Source organism: Ciona intestinalis, chromosome 8, assembly GCF_000224145.3.
Source record: "Ciona intestinalis chromosome 8, KH, whole genome shotgun sequence".
NCBI lineage: Eukaryota > Metazoa > Chordata > Ascidiacea > Phlebobranchia > Cionidae > Ciona > Ciona intestinalis.
Window position 1 is genome coordinate 4,767,350 of NC_020173.2, and position 16,670 is coordinate 4,784,019.

At 36.6% G+C, this 16,670-nt stretch overlaps 3 protein-coding genes across 3 annotated transcripts in view; all 3 read right to left on the bottom strand.

Annotated features, from left to right (window-relative positions):
* Window positions 1-9,860: 9,860 nt before the first annotated feature.
* LOC100180562 (UPF0686 protein C11orf1 homolog) lies at window positions 9,861-11,397 on the bottom strand. Its single transcript, XM_002127037.4, has 4 exons — window positions 11,237-11,397; window positions 11,005-11,174; window positions 10,534-10,639; window positions 9,861-10,228 (listed from the first exon to the last, which is right to left on the bottom strand). The coding sequence occupies exons 1-4, from the start codon at window positions 11,292-11,294 to the stop codon at window positions 10,092-10,094; spliced, it is 471 nt and encodes a 156-aa protein (XP_002127073.1). The 5' UTR covers window positions 11,295-11,397; the 3' UTR covers window positions 9,861-10,091.
* A 329-nt stretch (window positions 11,398-11,726) lies between these two features.
* LOC100178191 lies at window positions 11,727-13,836 on the bottom strand. The gene is made up of 5 exons (XM_002124117.5): window positions 13,704-13,836; window positions 13,174-13,367; window positions 12,627-12,825; window positions 12,414-12,554; window positions 11,727-12,166 (listed from the first exon to the last, which is right to left on the bottom strand). The coding sequence occupies exons 1-5, from the start codon at window positions 13,801-13,803 to the stop codon at window positions 11,817-11,819; spliced, it is 984 nt and encodes a 327-aa protein (XP_002124153.3). The 5' UTR covers window positions 13,804-13,836; the 3' UTR covers window positions 11,727-11,816.
* Window positions 13,837-15,243: 1,407 nt separating this feature from the next.
* The window catches only part of LOC100186076, a 2,545-nt gene continuing 1,118 nt past the window's right edge, over window positions 15,244-16,670 (bottom strand). Inside the window, exons 4-5 of the mRNA XM_026835480.1 lie at window positions 16,283-16,423; window positions 15,244-15,751 (exon numbers count right to left, since the gene is read on the bottom strand). Of these exons, the coding sequence (XP_026691281.1) occupies window positions 15,453-15,751; window positions 16,283-16,423 (440 nt within the window). The 3' untranslated portion in view covers window positions 15,244-15,452. The remainder of the gene's footprint in view (window positions 15,752-16,282; window positions 16,424-16,670) is intronic.

The window sequence follows — 16,670 nt, forward strand, 5'->3', positions numbered from 1 at the left end:
CAGGATATTTGGATATTCTGTGCTAAAGGTGTCCCATCTTCCCCACCCTATTATATGACATGTTTTTTCAATCATCCAAACAAAATGACTTTCTTATAACCGCATGGGATATAAAAGGTTTATTTTTAAACACAACAAATGTGTTTTTAGAGTACTAGTTACAGCTTGACTCTTATGCTCAAGAATTTACCAAAATTTCCCTTTTGCTTGGTCGTTATACAACTAGCAATGGTGGTGCCAGTGCATCAGGCGCTAGTGGCGGTAACCCGAAATAGATTTCCAACCAAGCATTGTTTCTTTTGTTCTTAAAGCTTCTTATTTAATTACTCGTGTTTACATCAGGCCATGATTCTTGGAAATGGTCTTAAACGTGTCAATTTTCTGCCACCGTGTACCGGTAAGGTCACACGCGGTGACACTAATCTTTGTTGCAAGCCTTTAATGTATTATATTCAGTTAAAAATAATTCATATCGTCCGGTGAGAAACAGCTTATCGGACATAGTAAGATAAGGATTTGGTTACAACGGTCAGCCGCGAAAGGTTGTTTAACTATTAGCCTATTGTGTTCTAAAACCGACAACACTATAACCATGTAAGGTGCTGTAGTGGATGTGACATATTTCACAAAAAAAAACTCCCGAGGGTTTTAAATTTATCGTGATTTTAATCTGCTTACTTAACATCACACGTGTACGTCGCCGTTACCACAACGCGCATATACGCCAAACAAACCACGATAAGGTAATTTTCGTGCATCGTGTATCCAGGTCGCCGAGCCACTTGTTGCAAAACAGCTTTGCGGCATGTAACATATACCTTACCTTTTGCCTCGGCAGGCTGTGCATTTTGGCTTACTCTATATATACATATATATATGTATACAAAGACGGAGGAACCGCAACGTTTATACGCTTATGCTTCTATCATAAACAATATATAGAGTGGGGGGAACGGGACACCTTAGCACATAATACTTAAATATCCTGGTTGTCAACGCCCTGTAGGAGTCGTGAGGATACGGTTTTAGAGTTATTTTAATGTTCTTTGTTTACTACGCAAATGGAAGAAGAAAACAGAAACATGTGCCATCTTTTTCCACTCTAGTATATATCGAAATTTCATAATTACCTTCGCCCGAAAGTTTAGATTTGGGGTTTTTATGAATAGAACAGGTATAACCAGTTACTACGACCTTTATTTATATAGTATAGGCGGTGTAGTTGTGATACTAAATACTACAAGATTTTTTTCTAGTCTGAACCCGAATGATTTACAAGCAATTGACGTCAATCGACGTGACAGCGACAGCCTAAAACATTTGAAATAAATGACTTTTTAAAAGTCGTTTTAAGGACAAAAGGATTTTGTGAACACTCTGTTTTTCCAACACGAACTTGCATACATATTTCCGGCAGTAATTATTATTCAACCCAACAACATGTGTATTCGTGCATTTCGCTGTAAAAGTACGTGAGTGTGGAAATTTGTTTCAGAAGCCAAACAGAAACCTCCGCATGTTGAAGCTCGAAACGTGTCCATACTACCAAGCCACAACTTCCCCAAATCTTAACGTTTTTCTAACCCTGATTTCTCGTTAAAATCTCCCGATACGTACGTGATTGCGTTTCATAGAAAAATCGTTGTCTGCTGAATGCATTTCTAAAAACCACAAAATTGAGTCCCTTTTGCACAAGTCCACGAAAATGTCTTTCTTGGAGAAAACTGATCCCATTACGTCATAATACGTCATAGATACGCGGATAACGAAGTTATGTAACAATAAACATTGCTCAAAACTCTAATTTGTATACAAGGGATTTATAAGTTGTTATTTTCCGATTTTAATAACCAAATAAATCAAGCCTAAAACAAATACGTTACGCTTAATTCTTAATTAGGCTTAAACCTTATGCAATTGTCGTTATAAGCGAAAGATATGCAAATGTTTACTTTCGGGCAATATATCATTTTTAATTTAGTTTTAACTCATCACGACCTACAATGCAGTTTTGCACAGCTTTGACTTGTTAATTAAGACAAACGTACACCACCGCACAAATTGGCGTTATTTTGAAGTTTTGAAATTGAATCTAGACCGCTTGCCATGCGCCAACAGCAAAAACGTGCTTTATTGCGTCTATGCACTTATGGTAATGTAGCTATTGAAACGGAATTTTCCCACCACGGTGTATAATCTATTGCGCTATCGTGGCGTCTAATTATAGCCTCAATAATTGATCATATTTTGTGATTCGCGAATCCACTTTTCAAATTGTTTGCTGCATTTCAACGGAAATAGTAGAAACTTCCTATCATAAGTCGTCGCATCCTTGTCAAGTTAAAATTCGTCTTTTTGAAATAAACCGATTAATACATAGGATTTGATTTGGTATTAACTGCCAACCGAGTCGCTACTTAGCGTCAAGGGATGGAAATTAGGATGGTCTAGACACGTCTAATGTTCATCTTTGCATTTTGGGCATGACTTCCAGGCACGAGCGCTAGCCTTATTGGTAAAAGCATCCTTTCTCCGTACATTTGACTCCAGCCTCTTTTGGCAGCAATAGACCAAGTTATCAAGATTTAGATCACTCTTCTGTGGCATCTGAAGGAATTTGTTCACTCATATTCACTTCTCGCTCTTCAGGTGCACATGCTGCTACGAGGGAGTTTTATTTTTTCCGAGAAGTGTTTTGAAGATAATTAATTTGGAAACCTAATAGCCGTGAGATCTATGGTTGGTCACGAACGTCGTTTTTTGAGTCTGTCCACGTATATCACAATCGAATTACCGATAACAGTTTTATTATGAACTGATGGCTTGACCAGATTTAAACAACAGGCCACATGTAAGCCGTCACCTCGTTAATTAAGTTAGGCAAGAACTAAACACTCAGCGGATATTACTTTAAATCCCTTCTCAACAAGGCGTTAGTCTCGTTGTCTTAACAAAGCTGCCTAAATTATGAGCACCTCGCGATGGTCGAGGCTTTAATTTTTGCAGGAGAATTGCACATGGCATGCTTTGGCAGCGAGTTACGTGGGAACCGGATCGTTAATTAAGTTTTCGTACACTTAAACTGCCCGCATACACACCACAACAGTTTCAATCCAAACGGAAAAAGAACATTTTCTGCTTTGTGTGGTAGCACAGTGGTTGTGGACAAACATACGATTATACTTTGGCCGAAACGTTGCATTTCTTCATGTGTTTGTTCCATCGGGAATATCCACAACTGGAAGGCGCACTTGAAATATTTAAAGCTACCTATTCTCCTAAATAATGTTTTGTTACAAAAATGTTCAATCTTAACTGAACATTTGATTTATGTCTAATAGCTCATGAATCATTGCAAATCAAGTAATTGGTACGGAGATCACCGTAAAACCACGTTGTAGACCACCGAGTTCATTTTTTACTTGAAAATATCCGGAAATAGGACAAAACACGTCATAACCATTTAGTGTTGTTTCCATAACTCGTTATTGCGGAAATAACTTGTGCGGGTTTACCAACCACTAAAATAGATATACACGTTTCTAAGTTTAAAACAACGTCCTGATGGTTAACAGATAAGAATTAGACGTGAAGTGATGGTGTTTATAAATAAGTTCTGCACAAAAGTCACTGCGGTAAAAAGTTTGATACTTTTGAATAAAATTTGCACAAAACTATTTTTGGCTGTCTTATGGTTTACACATTAAAATATTTAATTTTAGAGAATTTAATTACTTCTGGATTTAAACCTGTATCAATCGTTGTAAGTCTGTGTATAAAACGATCTCAGTCGTGACCACGTAAGTGCGCATGCGTATTTTAGAACGGTAGGTATTTGACGGACGCATACAAATATTTTAAGACGACTGACTGTGTTTTATATACACAGAATTCCCATCGGATTTACTGCTGGTTTTATCCGCCATGTAGCTATTTGGAAATGCAATAACCACGTGGGACAAGGCGTCAATTGTTAAGTCATTATGGTTACCAAGCAACCAGATACCCTTATATCTTTGGTGTACCGTTGTATTGGGATACATGGTGTGTAGCCATCTAGGCTAGTGGTTTTGTTTGTAGCCTCGGAGTGAAAATCTATATTATCTTTGCATTATATTTGTAATTCAAGGTTATCTATGGTGTCCATTGCCCGTAATCATTACTAAATTTCCCTAATACAGTATGCAAAAAAATTAAAAAGCATTCCTTTCAAATTCTAAATGCCGCTGTAACTATCTTTTAGAGTTCTATATAGCAGTCTGTGTTTTAAGAACGATCATCATACTTTGGTATTCGAACTTTTATAGTACTGTGGGGTAATATGGGAAAAAATTAGCACAGAATTTACAAACCCCACAATCGTGTTTTAAACAAATAACAATAGTCTATATGAGAGTCGTGAGGATACGGATTTATAATTTGTCCAAGACTCTTTGTTTACTAACAAATGGGTAAATAGAATAAAAATGTGTCCCAGCTTCACCCACCCTACTATATAATTATAAAGTTTCATCACTAAAATTTGATCAATAATAAATTGATCAATTATGCGACAAACAGTGATTAATTATACTTTACCCAAGAAGGCGTCATTGCGCAAATGCGACATGTTTTGCGCATGATTTTCACATTTCACATTTAACAATTTACGTCAGTAAAATCTCTGACGTAATTACGTAAGCGTATCAATTACGCATGCCCATAACCGGACGTACAAGTTCCACGCTGGCGGTAAACCCAAGCAACACTTTTTTGCACTTTCGTCATAGCCAACAAACGATTTTCAGTGAAATGTTTTGAAGTTAGCCTATATTACTGTATACACCCAAAACAAATTAAATGCGTCATTACCACATTTTAAATTGTGTATCGACTAAAAACTATAATACCGCGATTTCTTTTTATTATCCCATATATATATAGGGATGGGAAAGATGGGACACGTTTTTATTCTTTTTTCTCGTATAGACAGAATTATAAATCCATACCCTCACGACTCCCATAGACTGTTGTTGATTGTTCAAAACACAATCAAGATATTTAGATTTTACGAGCTAGAGGTCTCCCATCTTCCCCTACCCTACTATGTAGATATATCTGACCGCCCATACGAAGTATATGGTCTTGTAAAATGCACAATTATTTTACTTCAAACAAACTCTTTATTCGAAGACTTCTTATAACACGGTAATAAAGATCTAGCGTGCTTTAACTGCACTGTATACTTAAACCAGATAAAATCTATACACCTGGTGTTATATCGCAATCAGGTCAGCTACAACTGTGCAAATTGGGTTTTGATCGAAGAGTGGCCATTTGCATGCGATGCTATCAAAATACACGAGTATAGATGACTGGGTATATGTAGTACACCAAAAACCTCGTGGGATAGAAACCCTATTGTCTCAAGGCACATATTTTCAACATTGATTTAGCCAAGATAAAGTATAGCTTTTACGTAATTTCTATCTCGGTCAGATTGCTCATAAAGCATGTTTATTTTAGTTAAGGAGAAACTACAGTAACCTCTTTGAAGCCAATATGGTTTTGTTCCTTTGGAATAGGTAATTGTTAAACTTTGTTTATTATTTAATTTAAGTAATGTTTTACGAGTTATTTTTAACTTTGTATATTTTTTCTTACGCTTACAAATATATAGTATAGGGTGGGGAAGATGGGACACCAACATCGTTCCATTTGGAAGTAAGCAAAAAATTAAAGAGTAAGACCGAATCCTTGCGACTGCTATATAGACGGTTGTTAATTGTTCAAAACACGATCATGAAATTTAAGTATCATACGCTAAAGGTGTCCGGTCTTCTCCACCCTACTATTTAAGATTAAAGGTCTGCATTTATTCTAACAGATTGCAACGACTTTCTGTTTACAATCGTTTATGCATTTTTTAACAAGCTACGTTGAATAAATTAATGAAACGTTTTGAATGTTATACGAACGTAATTTCTCATCACTGCAATTTTCACTGACATAAAATTCCATAACAAAATATGGATTATATAAATTGCAAGCTAAGGTAATTAAAGTGTTTGTCTGGCGAGTGGAAATGAGAATTTATTAAATTGGAAAGTTTCTGCTTACCGCCAAACATTAATCCTGGTTTGAGGTCTTTTTGCTACTTCTCGTTTATACGTTGCGCTTAGTAAAAATAAAAGTTGCGAAATTTTGTGGTTGATTTATATCGTTCTGATCTCTGACTTAAATTGGTGTATTTTATTGTTTGGATCTGTCTTACTCAGACGTTGAATCATTCCATAAACTTTTGCTCTGGCGATCAGCTCTTAATCTTAGAAAATACCATGATTCACAAGCAAAACCAAAAGCATAAACGCCTACGTTAAACTGTGCATAGCCATCACAGGATACACAATGCTATAAATATAGAATAATTGCAGAAATATTTACAGCTTACGTGTCTGTCTGGATGTACAGGCGGCCACAGATATAAAACCCCGACTTTATCTAGGTTTTTAAACATCCTTTATAGTAATGTCAATAACTTGTGAAACATAAAAGCCGATGTAAACCTACTGCTTGTATCAGAAAACAACATAGTTTAAAACAGATCAAAGAGACATTAGCTATCAATCAAAACATAATTGAAAACCGTTTGTTGCGGAATCAAATAGCAAGGCCCTGCCGCAACATATATATTAGGCACTCTAAAATCCCTACTCAATAGACGAAATATAACTATTAAAACCGAATAAACACAACACCTAAACATGTTAAGAACCTCGGAACGATCTACTCTGCTGTAACAGCAAAAGCAAAGTCACTAAAAGAACCTAAGCCAGCAGGCAAAGGAACAAAAAAACGAAGGAATGTAGATTAATTGTATTTAACGTGGAATGTTTCTGTGCGCCGTGCATTCGCAACGACTTACACAAGCGTTGTAGGATTTGAAAGCTGCTGTTGTTCAAGCAGATGTCTCATATTAAAAGCTGTTACGGTAAACGGATTGTCTGATATTAAGAAATTGTTATAGTTATAGCAATTTATTTGTTAAGAGATAGTCGTACGGATCAGAGACAGCAGCAGTAAGTATGAGTAAAACGTTGGCGGGCCGAGGTACATTCATTGTTTTACCAAAGTATACTCATACTTTTACGTAAAATGATAACAGTGTCATTTTAGGAGCTGGAATTCTATTTTAGCGATAATTTTTATCCTGTTACCGTTTCGTGATGTCATTTTGTTACGAAGTATGAATTTGCATGACGTCACAATGCGGACGAGTGAAGTGTGCATGGTACGAGAAATGACGATGTGCTTTTATTTTTGCGGTTTTATTATTTGAGATTGTTTAATGCAAATTAGACTTCCTTTTTTATTATTACTCTATCAAATTTAATATGTCTGGTTTCAAATCATGACAAAGTAGTGGTCCGGAGTTATTTTTACTTTGGCTTATGTACAAAAATGGACATACAATGAGTTACAATTAGCTTGGTCTATAATCGATGTTTCTATGCGAAATAATCGGGGCTTATATCTGTTTCAAGTAGATTCTGTTTATTACTACTCGACTAAAATACTCAGACAATCGAATGAAAGCTGTAAGCGGCTCGGCCACTCAAGATTGCACTTGTTGCTGCTTATGACTTCGTCTTTGTCCTGCCAAGAAGTGAAGGCAATTTCGCACTTACGGTTCTTGCTGCAACACGAGATATAGATCTAATTGAAAACAACAACTCCTACCACAGGCATACGTGCTATTCCAATCTGTCCATGGTCACGTGTTTGATATCAAAACACGTGGCAGTCATAGCTTGGTGTGGCGGTAAACAAATCTGTTTTGACTCAGTTTCACGTTACTAGGAACGCGAAACAAATCGTTTACTATATAGGACTTTAAGTGTAAACTCATTATTTATCAAATTAAATTTCCAAAGAATCGTGCTGGCTTAAACCAGGTGAAAAAAAACGAATTTTCTTATGTTTGGTTGTTTATAATACCAGCATAATTGCAGTTGCGTATGTCTGCCGAGTTCGTTGCAGTACAGGACTTGTTTTATTTATACAGAGTCCGGTGGACTGTTGTGTAAATGTCACTTAATCCTATAAACGTGCCTGCACCTCATGTTGATACTGGCTCGCTGATGTGTCATTTTCCCGCTAACTATGACTGCACGTATTTTTCAATGCGAAAAGCAACCGTATATATGTTACGTCATGCCAGTTTTAGTTTCTGTATATTTGTAAAAGATATAATAAGTCACTGTTCATTCATAACTATCGAACAATGATATTTCTCTGTTGATTTTTGTGGCTTTTTTCAATGGAAAATGTCTCAACCACATAATTAGCGAGTTTTGCAGTGGCAAATATGACGTGATATAATCACCTTGATTTCGCTCGCCAATATATCCGGACCTTCGGTTAATTGTTCAAGGAGTCGGCCGGATATCAGCCGTATCATTAGAACTGAATTACGCTCTCATAATGAATTGTGTATATAAGCAGTGGTCCAGTTTATCAACGGGCCTGTCGCCAGGAACTGTATTTACATATCCGGCACTCTTGCCACTCAGCGGCTTCGTAAGAACGGATAAGATCTGTGTCGGTATAGTTTTTGCGCCTGTCGTGGTCCTCGATGCAGCTTGTGTTTTGGTTATCGAGATTTAGCATTACCGTTTTTTACAGCCCGCCGTGTAGCTTGTTAAAGGTGTGTCCAGCCGCTAAGTACACACTTCATATCCGATCTCGTTGCCCAACAATCAAACGATTAAAAAAACTTGGCTTCTGTATCCCAGCGTTTGGGTGGTAAGTAATTATCCGTGATGAGCAATCACTATAACCGCCTGAAAATTCCCTAATTGCAAAGTTCATAATACATTATTGTTATAGGCCGTTCGTATTCACAAACGTAAACGACCTGGAATGGTGAAATTTCCAACGCGTTTTCGTTTATTATGACAAATACAAAAAAACGGATAAGAACTTAAAATCCGATTAACTAGTCGACCAGTATAGTTTATTTTCGATCAAACAACGGAGCAGATGGGCAGGCATGCATTTGTAACTTGATAAAGCTGTACTTGTGCAATAAACTGTGGAATTTTAAGCAAACGAAACCAGATTAATTGTTTATTTTCATATAAACGCCGCACGTCGCCTCCAGCCTACTTTACGTTAACATGGTTTTTACCCGATTGTTGCGGATGCTAGTATACAAGATAATTAAATTAAGTTTTACGTCAGAGATGTCGGGTTTGATTGCTTTCTAATCTTATCCAGCGTTACGTTTTAGCGCCCACCGCCGGAGATGGTATCAGTTGTTTTACAGTGACCTTTAATTTTAACACAAAAAGGGTACTAGTATTATGATTATAATTGGTTGTGTTATTTAACGCAGTTCAACGGCGTGAGAAATTTCTGAAAATCAATATTTAATCACTCTTCTTGTGCGGATAACCGCCACCGAAAAATCGCCCGTTTTGGCACGTTAACTAGCTATCACTCCAATTTGGCACGGTTATTGGTTAGAGGTACAGGGTAATTTGATCTTCCCGGTTCACGCGGACTTTTCGCAGGCGTTTGCCGCAACTCTGCACGGAATTAACGCTGTGGTTGCACTCGAGGAAATAGGCATCCACCCCAAACTATACGGGCGTGGAGAGTCAATTTTCCAAAGTTGTTATCTTAATGTCAGAGGGCGGTTAGTTGGTAACTTGTCACTGATCATCACATTTCCCGAACTGATCACTATTACTTGACCTTACAACACTACATGCTTTTGGACGCACTTTATCAGATGCCATCACGGAAATTAGTTTTTGCGTCGAGCAACACGGCGAAACTCTACATTGCTATATATAGCTTAAAAGTTCACACAGATACTGTTTGCACCAGCATACTGGTTTTATAAAATATTTTGTATTGAAAAATGCACAGTAATATTACATTTCTATATATCAGTGGCTTGTTTCAATGTTAAATTAATAACAACACAAAAGCTAAACCTAAACATGGCTGTGATCAATATTACTTATCTAGCGCAGTATGGTAAATAGTTCAAAAACGCATTAGGCAGATCATTGTATAACGATTAAGTCTGTAACATGACGACTTTAGACTTGGGGCGTTTTACGAACCGTTGGATGTACGTATGCGTTGCGGGATGTGGTGATAAATGAGTTGTACATTTCTTTGTCAAGGTCATGATCTAACTCTGGTTGGTGACCTGGAAACGCTGTTGGTTCTTTTCCTGTCAATTTAAACATAAATAATGAAGCAACGTAGCAATTTACGTACACCTGGTCACTATGTGGCGATTTTTCAACCTATTGAAGTTTGTTATTTTACAGGTGTGGGGTTTTTACCACATTAAAAAGCGGTTAAATTTAGCTTGAATTTGTTGTGGTAACCTACGACAGTTGTTTTTCACTTTCAGTCTTTCGTAATTCGCCAAAATTTTTATTAGATACGATAAATAAGTCTATGGGAAAACTATACCATTTGCAACTAAGAATTACCGCTTGACTTATTAGAAATGTTAAAATTCTTACTTACCCGCCAGTTTTCGAAGATCAACCTTTTTCGAAACGTTATCTAATCCCACCGGTTCCCCACTGTGTCTGTAGTCTTGCGATGACGTCGTTTCAAAGTAATGATCGTACTGTGTAAAAATACGTTTGGTTTGCAAGATTTCTTATAAAGTTATATAAAATATCAACGGGAAATTTGGCTGTCTTGGCTGGTATTAGTCGGTATTGGAATACCTTAAAACGCATTTCCGCATTTATTTACGTGACCCATAAATATACAGCATTGCAATTAAAATAATATATTGACTTAACAAAAATATTCCACAGCAGTGAAATACATGATTTAGTTTTACCAAGGTGGTCCTAAAATACAAAAGTTGGAGCGGCCATTTTCGATACCTTATACTCGTGCCACTAACATAAATTTGGGCAATCAACTAACGCTATAAATTTGATGTTCTAGGATCACCTTGTTGTCAGTATTGCGTTTGATTACCTGTGATGGAAGCGGTTTAAGCTCTAACGCTCTGTTTACTTCATATCGTTGCTCATTCCAATTTCCAATTAAAGTTCTGTTGCTGTAACTACTTTCTTTAGTAGTACACCTCCATCCGAATTGGGTAAATTTAAGTTGGTCGTGTGTATGCGTCCAAACCTCGCCAAGTCCTTAGAAAACAGTTTTGTAAACTTGTTAATATACTAGAATTCACCCTAGACAATCTTTTTACCTGAAGCTCGCACTCCATATCTAAACGAAGGGCTTTTGTTGTTTTCCTGAAGAGCCATTCTATTGTAACATTTGTAGCACACAATCAGTTGGCGGCAAAAATTAGCAGCGTAGCTTTGTAACTATGGAGATGCAGCGACATCGTGCGACCATTTTGCAGACAGTGATTTTGTCCCCAAGTATAGTACGACAAATTACGATAAGAATAGTTTTAAATCGACTTTTGTTTAAAAAACAAACTGATTTACTTTTTAAATAAAAATATCACTTTAAAGTAGTTTTGCTGGTTTTCAATACACGAACTGTTTACAAAACATTTTTTTATTTTGCGTCGGACATAAATTGAAATTTAGACAATGTCAAAAGCACGATAACTGGATTCTGTATATGAACTCTGTTACTTACGGACTCTGATATACCATCCAACACAAAATGATTCATTTTATATAACTTGTTGGTTCGTATATAAAATTACTGAACTGACCAATACGTTTTGTGAAAAGCTGGGGTATGATTTTAATGAATGTACAATTGCCGCATGTTTTACAAAATACACAATACTTCGTCTCAATTTACCAACACTATAGGTCACTTGTAACCTTTCCGCTCGTCCCATTTTCATCTTCTTCAAGAATATTTTTACCCACCTTGTTGTTTTTAAGGTGTCTAAACAAGAAGACGCCAATTTTTATTAGAGTAGCTAAAACTGCAATGCCAAGGGCCACTGAGGCTATAATTAAAATACGAGTGGAGCCACCCTGACTTTGCCGTTTACCCACAAGGCCTCCAAGTGCAAGAATTAAGATCGGGTAAGGAGAGAATAGATAGTTTGTGTACTTGTTCCACACAAAGTTGTCAATAACCATCCAGGCGACTATCGCAACAAGGACGATTACAACTGGAATGGTCGATCCGTCTTCTACAGAAATACCTGGCAAATGTAGGTAAGCTGTAAGAATGTATGGCTGCAAGCATTATTATTATAATACGTTTCAAGAAACATGTTACTCTTTACTAGTTGTCCTAATTTATTATGTTTATTCAAGTTCAAGTTGACTTTGGCCACGTATTGTATGTGGACCAGCAGGTATGAGTAATCAAAGTAAAAAAAATATGCGTGTATAAGTAAACGGCCGATGCGCATGTTCTTTCTGTATCAATTTAAAATGTTTCCAAACCTCTCATTACTGCTTTCGTCATTCCAGCACTGCTTTTGTACGTAATCACAATTCCTAGGTTCAAGCATGTAGCAATTGTGATCCACGCCGCAAAGACCCCGAGTCCGTTTTGCACGATAATCCTCACGCACCAAATCATAACTGTGTATCAATAATTAAAGATAATTGTTTTACAACAACAGCACGTTCGGTAATTGGCGGTAATATACAAACCTTTACATTCAGCTGTTTCATCGATTCGACCGTTCTCAATGCTGTCTGCTAATGGTTTGCATGCCATTACGATGATAGCATAAACGGAAATCATGCACAGTATGATCACAGCCAAACTTAATTCTAATAACTCCCGATCAAAAACGAGAATCCAAGCGAACGTGCTTGCAAATGCAACCCCATGAAATATGAAGTATAACTGAAATGAAAAGAGGTACTTTGATTACGGCTTTAGTATACAGCCCTATATTTCTCTATGTATTCCGGTATTAGAACACTTATACTCAAAAAGCACCCAAAAAGCACAATATATATATATAGTGATTTTTTTACATTTATAGTACTGTGGGGTAAGATGAGACACCTTTAGCACATAATATCTAAATATCCTGATCATGTTCTAAACAATAAACAACGGTCTATGGGATTCGTAAGTGTGTTTTTTTACAATTTCTTAAAAGTTTTTGTGTACTTGCCAAATGGAACGAGAGAACAGGACGAAATAATGTCCCATCTTTCCCCACCCTACTACACACATATTACTTACATTTGACAAGAGTGGTGGTTCTTGTTTTAAAGGGCTTTTGTAGGAAGGCAGAAATAAGGTGACGGTTAAATACACTGATGCGACTAAGTTCCAAACATAAATGGTCGCCCATGCTACACCAAACGAAACTGATGCTGGGGTCGACAGCTGGTAGTATTTTTCCGTGATGCCACCAGTTGTGTTAGTAAACACCTCTAAAATGTTAAAGGACCGATATTTTAATTGACTCATAAAAGTATATTGTTGCATATACTGTAACTTGATTTCCGTTTACGCTATTATAGTGGGTGGGAGAAGTTGGGACACCCTTTCATTCTATTTTCTCTTCTCATTTGGTCGTAAACAAAGAACATTCAAAGAATTATAAACCGTATCCTAACGACTTCCATAAACCGTTGTTAATTGTTTAAAAAACGATCAAGATATTTAGATATTATATACTAAAGGTGTCCCATCTTACCTCACAGTACTATAGGAAATCAGCTTACACGCATAAATATTCCATGCAAAAAATCTATACGTTTACATACCTGTATTCATCTGCCCTATGTAGCCCAAAAGCACAGCTGCGACAAACACAACCAAAGAAAAAATAACAACAAAGTACTGAACTTTAGTAATATCCGCCATTTTCTGTAGTAAAAATACAGTTATTCTACTTCATAGGTGACAACATAGACTTCAACTTCAACTAATGTGTTTTGCGTCATGCCGTCCCTAACTATAATTGGAGATTATAAGTTAACCACCACGAAACTAAAGTGCCCTTTATTATACACCTCCGTCTAAAATAACACTCACTCTAGGCGTTTAATCTTTTGCCTATAACGTAAAAGCAAAACACTTCCAATCTGCACATCACATAAGTCTAAAACGACTAGTGGTAAAGTAACCTGTAGCCTGCAGGTGCAACTGTACACGTATACATATTGAGAGCCCGTCGCACTTTTTGGCAAACACAAAGAAAATATACTGTCTGAACAGTTTGCATAACAAATCTGTTCTAAATATGCAAACACGTCATACACCTACTGAACTAAACTACAACGACTATAGGTATCGCTGCCCTCAATTACAGCGACTGTATCGTACTGCTGGGCTAGATTGCAGCGACCATGTACTATGAACAGCCATGAGCTATATAGTGGTGCAAGCGTAGTTTTGTACAACGCTTCTAGGTCTGCGGTAGAGCACGAATAGGGTTTTCTAATTATAGGCCATTAAATGTTATATAACGCCAAATTGTTACATAACATTTCTTGATAACTTGTCAAGAGCACAACAATCAATGTATTATATAACAGTATTTCTGTTTCCTGACAGGAAGTAATATATATGACTGACTTTACGCTTGCGACTTTACCGTTTAACTAATATAAACCAAGCATATTGACTGCTTATATATACAGCCCTATAGCACACATATAGCAACTGAGTTCATTACTACCTTTCTTCTTCCTTCGTACGCGAGATCTAAAAGTTTCGAAGCAAGTAATAGTAGGGTGGGGATAGATAGGACACCTTTCGCACATAATATCCAAATATCCTAGTCGTGTTTTAACAATTAAATACAGTTTATGGGAGTCGTGAGGATACGGTTTTATAACTTTTTAAATCTTTTTCGTTTAGTACTTGATGAGACAAGAAAACAGAATAAAAAGGTGTCCCATTTTCCCCCAACCTACTATAAAATCCAAACATATTGACTGCTTATACAGCTCTATAGCGCACAAAAAGCAATTGAGTTCATGGCTACCTTGCTTCGCTCGTACACGTAATCTAAAAGTTTCTATACTTACGCTCGATTAGTAATGTACTACATTATGCAAATTTCCGGTATACAGCGTGGTATAAAAATTCGATCAGTAAGTTTACTCACTACTACAGGAAAGTCGCATATAGGCATACTTGTTTTGGAATTTCACATTAAGATTATAGCTATACATTTTGCCCCGTTTAAAAAATCTGCATATATGCGCAGAGGTTAAAATTTTACAAGTATAGATGTCTTTAATATAATGAATACTATTCGATACTCGAATGTATGTTGGATAACATAATAACATTCTCGTAATATCAAACATTAATATTTATTTACATAAACCTTTTGTATTGTAAATTTAACTAGTGAAGAACGAAATCAAAAACACGAAATTATAATAGAAACAACACAACAGAACGTGACGTCATAGATGTATATGTCATCATTTTTGTGACGTCACAGATGTATAGGTCATCATTTTTTTTCCAAAGTCAATAAACTGAATTACAAATACAATTTAGACAGCAGTTCCACGAGTAACGCAACGGTAAGTGACGAGGGATATTTTCGCAAGTAATGCTATCACGACGATCCCGAGTTCTACTGAGGCTATGATGAGGTTTTGGGGGTTAGATTGGGTGACTGGACGCAACTTGGCAATGATTCCCGACAGGGCCAAGATTAAGACAGCGTAAGGGGTGAATATGAATCTAGTGAACTTGTCCCATATAAAGTTGTCGAGGATGAACCAAGCGATAATTATAGCAAGCAGAATAATCAAAACCACCGTGGAGCCGTTTTGAATGCTGATAAGTCCTATAAAATGAATATTAAAATCATTAAGATACGCCTGAATGTAAATTTGATGACAAAATCAAAAATATATCTGCTACTAATGTGTTTACGCTGTGCAGCAGTGGTGTAATGGGCGTCCTACTTTTGGTGAGCAAATGATTCGAAAGTGGGACGCCATGGTATTTCACCTAAATCGCTGCTGTGTGTGTTTATAACATTTTGAATCTTTTAACTGCCTTTTCGCAGGGTTCTCTAAACCATATTTAACAGTAGCTTGTTGTATATGTGCGATCTCTTGTCAATATCACAATACTTAACTAAACTACTATATAGTTACATAGTAGGATGGGGTAAGATGGGACATGTTTGTATTCTCTTTCCGTTACATTTGATTTAGTAAAAACGAAGTTATATAACCATAACCACGTGACTCTAAATAGTGTTGTTGATTGTGTAAAAAACTTAACTTGAAAGTTTAAATTAGCATTTAGGTGCTAACAGTATCCCGGTTTACCCCACAGTATACTATATATGAATATAATATTATCATACCACGTTGTACTGCAGGTGTGATGCCAAAACTGTCCTGGTATAAAATAACATCAGCCAAGTTCAATAATGTCGCCACAGTCAACCAGGTCGCAAATGTTGAAAGGCCATTTTGTATCACAATTCTCACGGTCCATTCTACAGCTACAGAAATGAATCATAAGCATATTACCAATGATTTTATATATATTATATATAGTATGATTTTACTTTTGAATGAATGAATGAATGTAACTTACTTTATCCTCGCGTGGCCAGAAAACGACAGTCGTTATAACACGGGTTTAACACCTGGCGCCAGCTTACGCTTATGTATGGCTGATAATTTGGACAACCCATTAGTGACCACTGGGTTGAAGCAATTGTCGTTAAGTGTCTTGCCCAATGACAC

Bases quoted from the DNA above. Each gene is read 5' to 3' on its own strand.
- LOC100180562 (XM_002127037.4), bottom strand. From the start codon at position 11,294: ATGGCTCTTCAGGAAAACAACAAAAGCCCTTCGTTTAGATATGGAGTG. The intron at 11,175-11,236 runs GTAAAAAGATTG...CTGTTTTCTAAG, and splicing joins ATATGGAGTGCGAGCTTCAG to GACTTGGCGAGGTTTGGACG. The intron at 10,640-11,004 runs GTAATCAAACGC...ATTTTTACACAG, and splicing joins TTAAACCGCTTCCATCACAG to TACGATCATTACTTTGAAAC.
- LOC100178191 (XM_002124117.5), bottom strand. From the start codon at position 13,803: ATGGCGGATATTACTAAAGTTCAGTACTTTGTTGTTATTTTTTCTTTG. The intron at 13,368-13,703 runs GTATGTAAACGT...TTAACATTTTAG, and splicing joins CATAGGGCAGATGAATACAG to AGGTGTTTACTAACACAACT. The intron at 12,167-12,413 runs GTTTGGAAACAT...TACATTTGCCAG, and splicing joins GACGAAAGCAGTAATGAGAG to GTATTTCTGTAGAAGACGGA.